Below are 15,123 nucleotides of genomic sequence, written 5' to 3'. Positions count from 1 at the left end.
GTAAGGTGGTGGAGCTTCGCTGTAAGGTGATGGAGCTTCGCTGTAAGGTGGTGGAGCTTCGCTGTAAGGTGGTGGAGCTTCGCTGTAAGGTGGCGGAGCTTCGCTGTAAGGTGGCGGAGCTTCGCTGTAAGGTGGTGGAGCTTCGCTGTAAGGTGATGGAGCTTCGCTGTAAGGTGATGGAGCTTCGCTGTAAGATCATGGAGTGGCAAGTAAACCACATGACTGCCGATGTTTTGGGATCTGGAGGAAGGCAGAAGGCCATAGAGCTCATCATTCAAAATATAGGCTTTAATTGCATTTTCCTCTCGTCTGTGCCTGTGTTTCCATGTCTAGAGCTTCAGTTTCCTCAGAGGATAAATCTCCCTTCTCTAGCTCGGGCAGGGAAGAAGAGTAGTTTTCTGGCTGAGTGGGTAGGTGATGGGGAGGCCTGTGCCCTGAGTCCGTCGCTGCTCCTTACAGATATTTTAACTAGTCCTCCTGTTTTCAGCCGCCTCCTCTTACTCACAAGGGCCCACTGAGCCTTTGTGGGGCTACAGTTGGGGCTTGCTTGCCTTGTTGCTCCCCCTACCCTCCGCCCACCTTTTGGTACTTGGGTTTCAGCTCTCCCTCTCCTGTGCTGTCATCACTTCTCCAGCCCCTTTCCATCTTTCAGAAACACATTCACGCTGCTCATCAGCTGCTGTCTCTGCTCCCATTTCGTTGTCTGGGTAGATTTATATCTATTAACTGCACTTTTATATGTATATCTATATATATCTATTAACCCACTTTAGTGGGTTTGGGGAGGGAATGAAGATAAATGCATGTGTTTAATCTGCCATGTTTGACCAGAAATCTCTTCTCAGCTGCAAAACTTCTCTGCCCCTTGTTCAGGGGTATCAGAGCCAAACTTAATTAAAGAGCATCAGCACAGATTTTGAGGGAAAGACTTTGAACAGTTGCTTGGCCCTTGGATTGGTCATGGGAAAGGCCATCAGATCTCCCATGTTCAGGTTTATTGGTGACGCTGGGAAAGAGATCAGCCTCATTGTTACTAGATCCCTCTCTGACCCACATTCATGTGCTCTCTTGCAGAAATGGGGCAGTGTGAGCAACCCGCTCTTCCTACCACTGATACCACCACAGTCTCAAGGTTTCACGGCCATCGTCCTCACCTACGACCGAGTGGAGAGCCTCTTCCGGGTCATCACTGAAGTGTCCAAGGTGCCCAGTTTATCCAAGCTGCTGGTCGTCTGGAATAATCAGAATAAAAACCCCCCAGAAGGTAAGAAGGGAGGGGAGACAGTGCATTCAGGAAAGGCCTGGTTTGGGCGTTAGCGAACCCCGCAGCTGGGTCGATATTTGGATGGCCAAATGATTTGCATCCTTTGGTTTAAAATGAATTTTCCTGCTCTGTCAACAGTAATGCCATTTCTGAGACAGCATGACCCCGGTTTTCTCAATCATCCCATCCTTGTTCTAGGGTGGCCCGTTTAACTCTAAGCCCACGGCCTGCTCTGTAGCCGCAAGTGTTTGAGGGCTTAGGAATCATAGGATCAAAGGCCATCAGCCTTGGGAAAACAGATCTCAGCTTCCCTCGGCCATCTCAGCTGATGTGTTTACATGAAAACTCAGTTTAAAAGGCATTAGTTTTCTCCTTCCTTATCTCTGCTCTGATACTGTGCTCTTCTTCAAAAAGAACAGCCTCACCTCCGATGGGGAAAGTTAGCAAGGCACGCCCTCCCGGGCTTGAATCAGTTCCTTAGAGTGAGCCCTCTCTGGAAGTTCCCACCGGCTCATCCTTAATGGCTCTGTTGCTTGCCTTGGCCACCCCCGTAATCTGGAAGCTAGGGTTGAGGGCTGTTTGATTCACTGGATTTGTTTTTAATTCAGGACGCATAGAGTACGTTCCACCTGCATTTTGTTTCTCATTCAGTCCGTCTATTACTGATCCTAATCCCAGGGACTTCAAAGCTCCTGCCCTTTATAGCCTATTAAAGCCAGGAAGTTTCTGACGGATTAGAGCAAGGAATGAGTTTGAAGTTTGTAATGTGCACCACTATCACCGATAAGGTCTAGTTTATTGCGTGACAGTAGTATCTGCACTTTTTATGGCTGTTCTTGTTTAATTGGTTATACTGAAGTAGGATAGTCAACCCTGGAAACTCCCAGTAGCAGATCCGTAGTCTAGGCTGGGAGAAGAACGTACTTCTGTCTGTGAGGCAAATCAGGATTTAAATGTCCTCCTGAGACATTTAAACATTTTTACTTGGTGGGACTTTTGTTCTCTGAGAGAATAAATACTTACTTTCTATATTCAGAGAGCCACAGTATAGTAAACAAAGTAGCTGTTTTAAATGACTAGTATGCCCATAGTGTGCCCTGAAGCACACTGCCTTTTGTATTATTATTATTAACTATCTTTTATGCCAAGTTTTTTTCCTCCCAACATTTCTGGATTTTTTTTTTTTTTTTTAACTCTCAGTAAAGGAGGAGGAAAGGGGTAGAAGAAAGCGGAACGTGTTGGCACCAGGTACCATCTGAGAGGGAGAAAGGGAGGAGGACGGGACAAAAGGAGCAGCGCAGGGGTGGTCATGGGAGACCCTGGTCCACCAGAGTGAGGGAGATCGGAGGTACTGCGTTGCTCATTCGTCTCTTCATTTATAAAGGAGAGGTCGTGTTTTCAGAAGCAAGGCTGCGTGTCCCGTGTCCCTCGTGGGACGCGGAACAACTCTGTGTCATGCTGCAGTCATGCTCCTGCACGCACGCGGAGGCCACCAGCTTTCAGAGAGCCTCCACCCTCACCCCGCCCTCCTGCCCAGATAGGCAGTTCTGTCCTTAGAAAACTTCATTAGCCCCTTCGGGCTTAAGGTGAATCAGTTATTGTAAATTTGAGTCACTTCTTTGGGGCAAGTATCATTACAAACTACGAGAAAGGAGAAATCTTTTTCTTCCTCCTTGGTCTAAGCCCCTACATTGGCATAACTAAAAGCAAGAGCACAAACCTAGGTTTTGGAGCTGGGTGTTCAGTTTTAATTTTTGGTACACCCTAGTAAAGTGTAGCGGTTAATTCTATGACCAAGAGTTTAGTTTATTTTTGAAATATTTTGGCTCTAGAGAGGAAAGACAGCCCTCAACTGATGAGGCCCTAATTTTGACACGGTTAGGGACTGGACCAGCTTTTTTCTAACAGTGGTTTTTAGGTCAGGGCTCCAGCTCTGGTGACGTGGTTGTTAAGGGAGAACGTGAACCATGTTTACTCTTCTGTGGGGTGTTGGTTCAGTTGGTGAAGGCGGCTGTCAGCTCTGGCCCTCGTGCCAGCAGAAGCATCTGATTTTTCATGTACAGCATTAGTAACATATATATTTTTTAAAAAGCAAGTCCAAGGCTTTGAAATATTAGAGGCAAAAGTGATGTTTTCCGCTCTCTCTACATTTACTAGAATAAATATTGTGGCTAACATGCCTGCTGCTGGGAGGGTTAGTGTAGGCAGAAATTGCCCCCTTCCCCCCCCAACCTTTTTTTTTTCACTCTGCGACCCAAGCAAATACTTTTTTCTTTTTGGTTACATTTAAGTCTAAATTGCTGGATTTGAAGTTTAAGTAAATACTTAGACTAGGCAATAGAAATTTCCAGCAAGCTTTCGTCACGTTGGTTTTGAGCTCTGTCAGAAGAAAAGGCAAGCCACTGCCTTCCTTCTCCCCGGCTCTTTAGTTTCCAGGCTTGATGGATATAAAAGTTGTTAGGCTTGGCCCCTGGCCCCTGTCTGAAGGAAACTGTTACATTGTACATTTCAGATAGGTTTAACTCAGCCTTCTGTTTTAATTGATTTCAGTTTTAAATTTGAGTTGATCTCAAGGAACCCCCCATCCTGACCCCAGCTTCAGATTGGGACTCTCATAGTTCTTAACAGGCAGGATGGGATTGGCTGAGCATTTCAGGATGGTCACCTCGGAAGAGGCAAGCGAGAAGTAGAAGCAGCAGCTCTCTTCCTTCGAGCTGAATCCTGGGACCTGGGGAGTGAGGGGCATGGGGACCGGCTGTACACCAGGCAGCTCTAGCACTCCTGGAGGGGGCTCGAGATTTGTATGGAGATAATCTGATCATTTAGTTGGTGGATCTGTGGTTGTGTTTGTGACAGTGATCGCCAGGATGGGCTTTGGGTCATCGTCAGGCAACCTGAACATTGTGTAGTGCCTTTGCAGAGTCGGAGAATTCTTGCTCACGTGGCTCTTGGCATCCAATTTGGAGAAAACTGTTAATCGGTACACATTTTTTAAAAATCCTTAACGCGAGGAGTTCTTTTTCTCCTTCAAGCTGGACTAAAGCTCAAAACTGTAAAGTTATCAGGTCAGCTGGCTCAGCTGTTTGCTTTTCATAAATTTGGCAATGTGTTTGAGAAATCTTATTTTTCAGACTACTTTGTGTGAATGGAAGGTGACATTTCTGTTTGCCAGCTACAGATTCACAGGATGAGACACAAGCTATAATTCATGTGGTTCCATTTAGAATTTCAAGAAGTAAAGAAGAAGAGCCCATCTGGGATAAGCAATGTAGCAAGAGGCTGAAGGTTTCTAGCTGTGACACTGTTTGCTTCTGCACCCTAAGGAGTCACCCCATATTCTTCTGTCTACACCTCTTCAAGTTGTCAGAGGGGAGGTGAAGTTCCTAGACTTTACAAGAATCCATCTGTGAAGATGAGAATGATGTAGCGTTATTATAACCATGCACTGAGTACCTTTTATATCCAAGGAATAGGAACTGTGCTAAGTGCTTTACACGTATTATCTCTGCTCCTTATGACAGACCTGCAAGGAAGCTGTTATTCTTCCCATTTTACAAAAGTGAAGCTCACATTAGTTGAGTAACTTGCCTCAATCACAGAGCTGCAAAATGGCAGAGCCAGACGTGAACACAGGTCTCTCTGGATCCAAAGCTCATGCGCTGCGCACTAGGCCCCACTGTATCTATTCAGATTGCCAATTAGCGCTCAGAAAATCGTCATGCTTTGTCAGTTCTCTAATTTGGGATTATGCAGATGAACCAGGTCCTTATCAGGGGCTCAAGGAGAGGCAGAAGAGTAAATCTATTCTTTTGAAAATACTTAATGGAAAGAAAGAAAGAAAAAAAAAAAAAACCTCTATTCTTTCTCACCTATATTTTTCTTTCCTACCTCATGCTCCTGTCCTATTTTTTAATTAATTAATTAATTTATTTATTGGCTGCATGGGGTCTTCGTTGCGATGTGCAGGCTTTCTCTAGTTGTGGCGAGCGGGAGCTACTCTTTGTTGCGGTGCGCGGGCTTCTCATTTCGGTGGCTTCTCTCGTTGCGGAGCATGGGCTCTAGGCGCGCGGGCTTCAGTAGTTGTGGCACGGGGGCTCAGTAGTTGTGGCTCACGGACTCAAGAGCGCAGGCTCAGTAGTTGTGGCGCACGGGCTTAGTTGCTCTGCGGCATGTGGGATCTTCCTGGACCAGGGCTCGACCCCATGTCCCCTGCATTGGCAGGCGGATTCTTAGCCACTGAGCCACCAGGGAAGTCCCCCTATTTTTTTAAACAGAATCAAAGTCCCATATCAACATTATCTGCTTAGGGCAGGGAGTAATTACAATGCTTATTCTTTGATTGCTGCCCTCTTATCTCTGTATTCCACGGAAGGGATGCTAAAGCCCGAGAGAAAGGTAGTTCCCTTTCTTAGAGGCCTATTTTATTTGAAAATGTGAAAACAAGGGCTTCCCTGGTGGCGCAGTGGTTGAGAATCCGCCTGCCGATGCAGGGGACACGGGTTTGTGTCCCGATCCGGGAGGATCCCACATGCCGCGGAGCGGCTGGGCCCGTGAGCCATGGCCGCTGAGCCTGTGCGTCCGGAGCCTGTGCTCCGCAACGGGAGAGGCCACAACAGTGAGAGGCCCGCGTACCGCAAAAAAAAAAAAAAAAAAAAGTGAAAACAAGAAACTGGGAATTCTGCTTGAAGTCCTGTCTTGTAGTAACGATGGTTCATAAACAGCTGGACCATTGGGATGGAGACTCCTTTTGCCGAAGCTGCCTTTGGCTATCCAGCCCCAACCCAGAACAGGAAGAGGTAATCGCATTTCCAAAAGAGCCGTGATTCATTCTGCATTCCCATCTGCACCCCGTATCATCCTCTTTGGCCTTCATCACCTTCTAAAACTTCCCCATCAAAGACTTTCTAGAGGCAGGTTAGTTCTTTATGGACATTGTCTCAAGTAATTTTAGGATATATGCAGGCGAAGAATGTGGAAAGCTGTCGAACATGCTGTGCACACTCCCCGAGTGCAAGTCCCAATCTCATCCAGGGTGGAGGCACGTCTACACTTAACCCAAGCAGCTAGCCTGTTTTCTGTAGGTACTGCAGAAAGAGAGGCTGTTTGTTGCCTTGTGAAATTAACATGGCCAAAGTTCCACGTTCTTTTGTTCCGCTAGTGTGTTAGGTTTTCTCAGTTCCAGAGGATTAATGGCAGGGATTCTGTTCCTCTCAAAGTAGACATTGAAGATCCATGCTGAGGACACGCCCCTGGCTTGTCAGAGTAATATACCAGATCTGACATGTACCACTTTGCCACCGCTATCTAAGGTTCAAAAATATCCTTTGGTCTGTAAATAGACTCAGACTTTCAAGGGAAAGCACAGCTGACACTTAGTGGATGTCTGCTAGGTGCCGGGCACCATGTTGCTAAATGCGTTACCGTTCATCCTCACACCTTCTCACGTGTGAAGGTGGTGTTCCTCTTCCATCTTCACAGTCAAAGAAACAGGCAGAACGTGATTGACTTGTTCAGGATCACATAGCTGGTAATGGATACACCTGAGATTTGAAGCTCTTTCCAGAGACTGTTCTTTCTGTGCAGTGTTACTGTCCATACAGTCCTAGGACCTCAGAGGCACCTTGTTTGGTCTCTAAAGTTAGTGCATTGCAAATAGAAGTGCACATGGTGTTGCCGAAGGCATTTCATTGCATCAGAAAATTCTTACCTATTTAGAGTTTAAATCAATTTCCCTGTAACTTCCACCCAGCCATTGGTCATGGTTCTAACTTCAGAGGCCATAGAAAACAATTCCCCTTTCATCTGATAATCCTTCTGATATCCCTAGTATGTTAGTCAAGGTCCAGGTGGGAGACAGAAACCACACAGTAACTTGAACAGGAAAAGTTTAATATAAAGAATTACTAACTAGGAATAGGAGATTGGTGACTAAACGGTAAAAAAGAGCTCTCTAAGGATTACAGGAAATAAACTTGGGAGAGCCTCTTCCCCAGCTAGGTCTGAGATTCAGACCTGGCTGGAGACAGGGTGGCTGCAGCCCACTGCATGGTGAAGGTTCTCAGGTGCCGCAGGCCACGACTGGCAAACAAGAAACCAGCAGCCGCCTTGGATACCCGCGGAATTCAGCAGGAAGTTGTCCAGGGGCTGTTATCAGGCCAGCCGGGGTACTGTCGAGGGCTTCAGTTCACTGAGTTGCTGTTGAAGGTATCTGCAGAACCTGCTGGGAAGCTGCCCTTGGGGGTGCCTCCTCTAAGACCCTTGGAGCACCCCAACGTGTTACATGGATGTATTGTAAATTATGCGTAGGAGATTTTATCTGCAGTCAGTCAAGACAGGTTTTTTTCCCTCCTGATTTTCCCTCTGTCACACTTCTCCTTCAGTATGGTGACTCTGCAGTGGCCACAGGCATCTCGGGGCTTCAAGAATCACAAAAACTAGACCTTCCCACAATTACGTGTTGGGTTTTTGGAAGCAGTATGATACCTTTTCTATTCTCGTTTGACAAATGTTGCGTGAAGAACAAACTGCCCTCTGTAGAGAACGCTGAGGTCTGTGGACGTGGGTCCTGTATTGAAACAAGTATTAATTTCATGCTGTGCTAAACACAGCACTTTAAAATAAGGAACCTGAGGTTAAATGGCTTCAGTCATTTCAAAGTAGAATGGGAAAAATGTAAGGCAAGTCATGAGTTTGTGTTTCTTCAGTATGCCAGAAAATCCCATGTAATTGGACCTAGATATTCGATATTTACTCTGTAAATTGATCATAATGAGAAACCAAGCCCAGTGAGTCAGGAGAGCAGGGCTGTCGAGGCGGTAAGGTGCTAAGTTAGGAAAGCTGAACTCCCTCAGGGCCACAGTTCTATGAGGGTGGATTTGGCAGCCTGGGGAGCTGTTGGCGATGGCGTGATGGGGGCAGGCGCTTTTGTGTTCAGCACGTGTGTTTCCCAGCAGAGCTGCAGGCAGGTTTCGAGCTAGGGTGTACCTACCTGGAAGGATTGCGCAGAGGTGGTAGAGTCCTAGTGTTCAAACCACGGGCCTGAGCGTGAGGCAGTCCAGAGCCCATTCGTCCTCTCATCACCGTGACCTTCATCAAGTCGTTTTGCTCCTCTGTCTCTCAGTTGTGAGTTGAAGCCACTTTGTGGATTCTGGTTAAGACAACATTGAGAATCAGTAGTGTTGTAAGGATGTAGAGAGGATAGAAGTATTTACAATGTGGGATATTATAAAAACGCACCTATAAGAGTTTCTCCTTGCACAGCTGTGCGTGTGGATTTCATGAGAGTCATGGATGTGAGTTGATTCTTCCATCTCATTTGTGATGCGATGCTTTCACCAGCTTGTCTCCTCACAGAAGTTAGGAGAGTAATAAATACCTTGGTTTTTCTTTTTCCAGATTCTCTGTGGCCCAAAATCCGGGTTCCTTTAAAAGTTGTAAGAACTGCTGAAAACAAGTTGAGTAACCGTTTCTTCCCTTACGATGAAATCGAGACGGAGGCCGTTCTGGCCATTGACGACGATATCATTATGCTGACCTCTGATGAGCTGCAGTTCGGTTATGAGGTAAGGAGGTTTCAAACGGTGCATTTACATTTTTGATAGTTATTGCCCATTGCTTGTCTTTCCTACTAAAGAGTGTTATATTTCATTCTGTAAAGTCGTAATTTCTAAATTCTAGTAGCGTCCAAAAGCTGTGCGTAGGAGTGTAGGTTATGAAGCTGTTCTTTAGAACTCTGGGGAAACCCTATTCCAAAATGACAGCTGTGCCATCCACCGGTTTTGGGAACTCCCAGGGAGAGTCCCAGGGGACATTTTCAAAAGAGCATCTATGACGTTTAACAAGCACTTTAATTGATGTCTCCTTGAATACCACTTCCCCGACTCGAGCAGCTGGGCACAGCAACAATAAAAACATCAATAAGTGAAGAAGCTGGCGACACTGACAAACAGAAAGCAGACCCTGTTGATGGCTTTCTTTCTGAGCTTTAAGTGGAGAGGCTGGCTGCCTGTCTTTGGGGAGAAACATTCTCTATCACCATTCATTCGATGTGGCTGATGGATTAGACTGGGTTCAGGGGTTAAGTATGGAGACCAGTAAAGGTCTCCCCCGGGGAAAGTGCCAGAGCTGAGGCCTGGTGAAAAGCAGTAGGAATTGATGAGTCCTGTCAGGGAGGATGTACACGAGATGCATGATGGCGACAGGCTGAGGCCTGCGGCTGCGGGGGTGTAATGGTGGTATCAGACCCAAGCAAAACAGAGTGTACAAATCAATTAGCTACAGCTGGCACGGGGTGGGGGGGAGTTTATCCCCCGTAGTCATCCTGTCTTTGGGAGAGAGGTAACCATTTTTAGGATTTGTTAAATTTGAGGTTCTAAGAAATCATGAAATTTTATCTAATGAAGCAATATGTGATACATATATTTATTATAGAAATTTACTTTCTAAGCCTTAAATTAGAAGTGGATTTTAAGGGGAAGAAATAGGAATCCCCCACCACTGCCACCACCAAAAATTAAAAGCTCAAGTTTTCCCAGGTTTTTACTATATATATAAAATATATTTATATATCCATTGTGTATAAAAGAAATTGTGAAATAGACTGATGTGTGATACCTTGGTCGATGTCATTACTGGCCAGTGAAAGGCATGAGACTAGCTAGGAAAACATACACTCATCTTTCTGGATTTATTTCTATTCATATTGGTGTCTTTCTTTCGGATCGTCACGTCTAGGGTGTTGGATGATGTTTCATACACTATCATTCCCATTTTTTCAAAAAGCAAATTACCTACTTCTTCCTCTAAGTAATAAGTAGGCAACTCATGGCAAAACCAGTTTTTCTGCCAGTATTTTCTCTCCACTGCATGTAATGGCTTCAGACCATACCCATGTGTTTATTTTTGTGGTAAAAGGAAGGTTGAAAAAGGGAACATTCCAAATGGTGTAGCCAAGATGGACAGAGTGCTACCTCTTTGATATTTCAGTTGGTCTAAATGAAGTCTAATAAAAGGAAGTTAGACTAGATGAATTCCTTTCAACCTTGAGTTGAAATCTTGGGATCTCATGAATATTGAAACCTGGGATCTCTTTCAACCTTGAGTTCGTTTCAAGCAGCAAAAAATGTGTTGATGAGAGGAAGTGCAAAACCCGGAAGGACTGAGCTTGAATCTTCACCTCTTCCCTCTGATGCCCTGTGTTTACTCCACATTACCTCTAAAGAAGTAATGTGTATCAGAGGAGTAGCGGGCAGGGAAACGCCTCATCTCCAGTAATTGGGATCTTCTCCAGATGCTATGAAAGGAACAACTTTCCTAACTACTATCTATATACAACTTACTATGTTCCTATCAATTTACTGGGTGTTTACATACATTAATGATCTTTTCCCAAACCTGCAAGGCAGTTCTTGTTTTTCACCTTCTTTACTGAGACTAAGCAAGGTTAGATAACTTGCCTGCAGTCACACAGGTAAATAAGTGGAAGAGTTGGGGTTTAAATTCAAGTTTGTGTGACACTATACTGTCTTCCCTGAGGATTTTTACCATGTCAGAGACTACTGGTCCTCAAAAGTAGTCCTCAGAACCATCAGCATATCCCTTGTCCATCACTAACTTACCTTGCTGCTAAGGAAAACTAATATTTTTCAGGCATCCCTGCCACTAGTGCTTTAGGGTAACTTTGTAAAGTTATTTTTTGTATAGTAATTAATATAATGAACAAAGTTAGGACAGTACTGGGCCCAAGTTTCTACTCTGTCACCATGGACAACTTATGTAATCTCTCTGGGTTGTAGTTTATTCTTGTATAAAATGGCACTAACAGTGTCTGCTTCATTGGGTTGTCGCGTACATTAGATAAGATTGTGTAGCACCACCACATGGACAGCGCTCGGGAAGTACCCGTTCTGGGTGGTGGGCAGCGTGCTCTTCTGCTCTTCATGAGATGCCACATTAGCAGCTGCTGCCACGACTGCTGCTGTCATTCTCATGATTCCGCTGATTCATGAGGAAGGTTGATGGTTGTGTCCATCATTCAGAAGGGACAGTTCTCTTCTGGAGAGGGTACCCAGTTTTGTGTTGAATCGGAAGACAGAAGATGGTGCTCCTAAATCCTGTTTTTTATGCCAAAGGCTAGGATTACTCTCATGCAAGCTTGACGGAGTAAATGAATAAACAAATCAGTTAACAAAAATTTATGTCCTAGGAGAGTTATGTTGGAGCCCAGAACTACTTCTTCGTCACAGTTATCACAGTGTGTTAGGACTGTATCTATCTTGTTGACTGCTCTTCATCCTTCAGCGCTCAGATCAAAAGAAGCTTTCAGAAAGTCTCCAGACTAGAGCACTCTACCTCTTTGTGAGCAAATAATTGTGAAGTGTGTTGTTTAGTGTCTGCTTTTCTTCTAGAATGTAAGCCCCGTAGGGACAGAACCACGGCTGTCTTGTTCATTGCTGTATCCTCTTTGCCTAACCCAATTCAGTCCGTTCATCAGGTACTCAGTAATATTTGATGAATGAATAAATCTTCATTACCAGCCTGCATATGAAAGATAGGAGAGAGATTATTCTGGCCTGCGTGCCTTTCCACTTCACTGTGATCCACAGTCTGGATACAGCCATTTTAGAAAGCAGTTTGGAGTTTAAAATGTTAAACATATATCTACATGTGACCCCGCCATTCTCCTCACAGAGATTCACCCTAGAGAAATAAGAGCATAAGTAAACACAAATACTTGTACGCTAATACAAGTATTAGTATTTGTACTTGCAGCTTTTATTTGTAAAAGCCAAAATCTGGAGGGGAAAAAGAAAAAGTCTTATCAAAAGTTGAATGAATAAACTAATTGTGGTATATCCATACAATAGAATACTACTCAGTAATAAATTGATGAGCTCTTGATGCATACGACAACATGGTTGTATCGAAAAATAATTATGCCGAGTGAGTGAAGCAAGATGAAAAAGAGAACATATTTTATGATTTCATTTATAGAAAACACAAACTAATCTTTAGTGATCAAGAGATCGGTGGTTGCCTGGAGAAGGGGTAGGGAGGGTCAGCTTGAAAAATGTATTAAAAAGGGGGGCCATATAGGTTCATTGCAAACCACAAAACATTGCTGAGAGAAACTGAACAACTTCATAAATGGAAAGACGTATCATACGTCTGAATCCAAAGACTCACTATCATTAAGGTGGAAGTTCTCCCCAAACTGATTTATAGATTCAAAGCAAGCCCAGCCAGAATCCCAGAAGGCTTTTTAAAAAGTTAAAATTGACAAGCTAGTTCTAAAGTTGAAATGGAAACACAATGGGCCTGGAAAAGCCAAAGCAATTTTAAGAAAGAAGGACAAAATTGCAGGACTACCTTATTTTAAGACTTCTATAAAGCTACAGTAATCAGGACTCTGTGGTACTGGTGTAAACTTAGACGTGTAGATCAATGAAATAGAATAGAGTCCAGAAATAGACCACACGTGTCATCAATCAGTTTTCAGCAAAAGACCCAAGTCAGTTCAATAGCGGTGGGACAGGCTTTTCACTAAACGGTGCTGGAGTAATTTGATATCCATATGTCAGTTCAGAATGGATCCTAGCCCTAAACGCAGGAACTAAAATTATAAAGCTTCTTAAAGAAAACAGTGGAAAAAGTTCTAGTGTACCTGAGCTAAGCAATGTTTGTTTTTTTTCCTTTAAGTAAGAGACAAATAGCACAGTATATAAAAGAAACCAAATTGGACTTCATCAAAATTAACACTTTTTAAAAAGACACTTCTAAGAAAATGAAAAGGCAAGTCATAGACTGGGAAAAATATTTTCAAAATATATAAAGAACTCTCATACCTCTGTAATAAGAAAACAAGTCAGTTAAAAATGGGCAGGGCTTCCCTGGTGGCGCAGTGGTTGAGAGTCCGCCTGCCGATGCAGAGGACACGGGTTCGTGCCCTGGTCCGGGAAGATCCCACATGCCGCGGAGCGGCTGGGCCCGTGAGCCATGGCCGCTGAGACTGTGCGTCCGGAGCCTGTGCTCCGCAACGGGAGAGGCCACAACAGTGAGAGGCCCGCGTACCGCAAAAAAAAAAAAAAAAAAAAAAATGGGCAGAAGATTTGAACAGTTACTTCATAAAAGAAGATATAGAGATGTAAACTAACATATGAAAAAACTCTCCACCTCATAGTCATTAGGGCAATTCTAAAGTAAAAGCACGATGAGTTACCACTGTATACCCACTAGAATGATGAAATAAAATTTAAAATACTGATAGTGCCACATGTTGGTTAGACTGTGGAGCAACTTAGAACTCTCATACATATTGGTTAAAATGATAAATGGTACAACCAGGTTGGGAAAATGTTTGGCAGGTTCTCATAAAGTTAAAAAAAGTTATACTTTTCATATGACCCAGCTTCCAAAAGAAATAAAAACGTATGTGTATGGAATTACATATGCTACCAAATGTAAAATAGATAGCTAGTGGGAAGCAGCCGCATAGCACAGGGCGATCAGCTGGGTGCTTTGTGACCACCTAGAGGGGTGGGATAGAGAGGGTGGGAGGGAGATGCAAGAGGGAGGAGATATGGGGATATATGTATATGTATAGCTGATTCACTTTGTTATAAAGCAGAAACTAACAGACCACTGTAAAGCAATTATACTCCAATAAAGATGTTAAAAAAAATTTTAAAAAACAGAATAAACAAACAACAAAAAAATCCCCACAAATTTCACTATCAGGAATGAAAAGGAATTAAGGAAGTGTTGTCACTATAGATCCTACAGGCATTAAAAGAATATTATGAAAATTTATATGAAATGTAAAAATTCTTTGAAAATTACAACTTATGTAAAATTAAACAGAATATGTATCCTCTATTAAAGAAATTCAAGTTGTTATCAAAATTTTCCTACAAGGAAAAATCCAGGCCCAGATGGTTTTACTGGTGACTTCTTGAAAATAAAGTGATAGTTTCAGGTTGGAGATAAACTTAGAGATAATCTAGTTTGCTCACTTTTAATTATAGGTAAGGCCCATCCATAAACTATATGAAGCCCATAAATGACTTATCCAGTATCACCCAGTTAGTAAGTGGCACTTAATAAGGGCATACAACTCATTTTGGTGCTATTTTCCCCATACCGTGCCACCTGGGAAGATTTTATTATGTGACTGTTCTATTTCTGCCTCTGTGCTATTCAAACCCATTTGTTTGAAACCTCTCTTTGGTGAAGGTAAAAACACCTGAACATTTTGTTTCCTATTCCAATATTAACAAATAAGAATCCGTATCAGTCAGGAAAACAGAATCTATACTAATTGTTTCAACAGAATGGATTTAGTATATGAAATTTTCTAATAGAGGTATTAGAGAGCTGAGAGCGCACACAGGGGCTACTGAAAGTATAAAGAGAGAACAACTCCAGGGAGCGTCCACTACCCCTAGGGTGGGAGGAACAAAGGAAGAGAGGGAAGAGGCTGGGTTCCTTAGAACCTAGAAGCTTGGAAGCGACCCCCCACCCCACCCCCTCACCCCCGGGGCTGGGCCTTAAACCTCTGAGGAGGGGCCACCGGCTGGCTATTGCTAGTACTTCTGAGGGGTCAGGGTAAGGCTGGCTCTGCCGGAAGAGGCTAGAACCACATTCTGCTGCTGGAGTGAAATGCCACACTGTTGGGAAAAGCAGGCAAAACAGGAAGTAATTCCCTTCTTTTCTCTAGTATTCCAGTCTCTCTCTAGTGCACCCTGTTGGTAGACCACCTAGCAAAGGTGAGATGTTTGCAGAGTCTCAGCCCTGGCATCACAAGGCAGAATTTAGAAGCAGGGCTTGGGGCTACAAGTCAGTAGCTTTATAACCAGTGCAGT

General features: G+C 43.8%; 1 protein-coding gene across 4 annotated transcripts in view; it reads left to right on the top strand.

The window, feature by feature from the left end:
• EXT2 (exostosin glycosyltransferase 2) overlaps positions 1 to 15,123 on the top strand; it is a 137,343-nt gene that overhangs the window by 90,050 nt on the left and 32,170 nt on the right. For all 4 annotated transcript variants that reach the window (XM_027114944.1, XM_027114942.1, XM_027114945.1 and 1 more), the window contains 2 exons: positions 1,075 to 1,264; positions 8,660 to 8,826. In XM_027114944.1, coding sequence (XP_026970745.1) covers positions 1,075 to 1,264; positions 8,660 to 8,826 — 357 coding nt within the window. The remainder of the gene's footprint in view (positions 1 to 1,074; positions 1,265 to 8,659; positions 8,827 to 15,123) is intronic.

Source organism: Aethalodelphis obliquidens, unplaced genomic scaffold, assembly GCF_003676395.1.
Source record: "Aethalodelphis obliquidens isolate GAN/ISIS:26980383/991018 unplaced genomic scaffold, ASM367639v1 scaffold14, whole genome shotgun sequence".
Taxonomy (NCBI): Eukaryota; Metazoa; Chordata; class Mammalia; order Artiodactyla; family Delphinidae; genus Aethalodelphis; species Aethalodelphis obliquidens.
The sequence above is the reverse complement of the archived record's forward strand: the minus strand, read 5'-3'. Positions and strand labels throughout refer to the sequence as shown.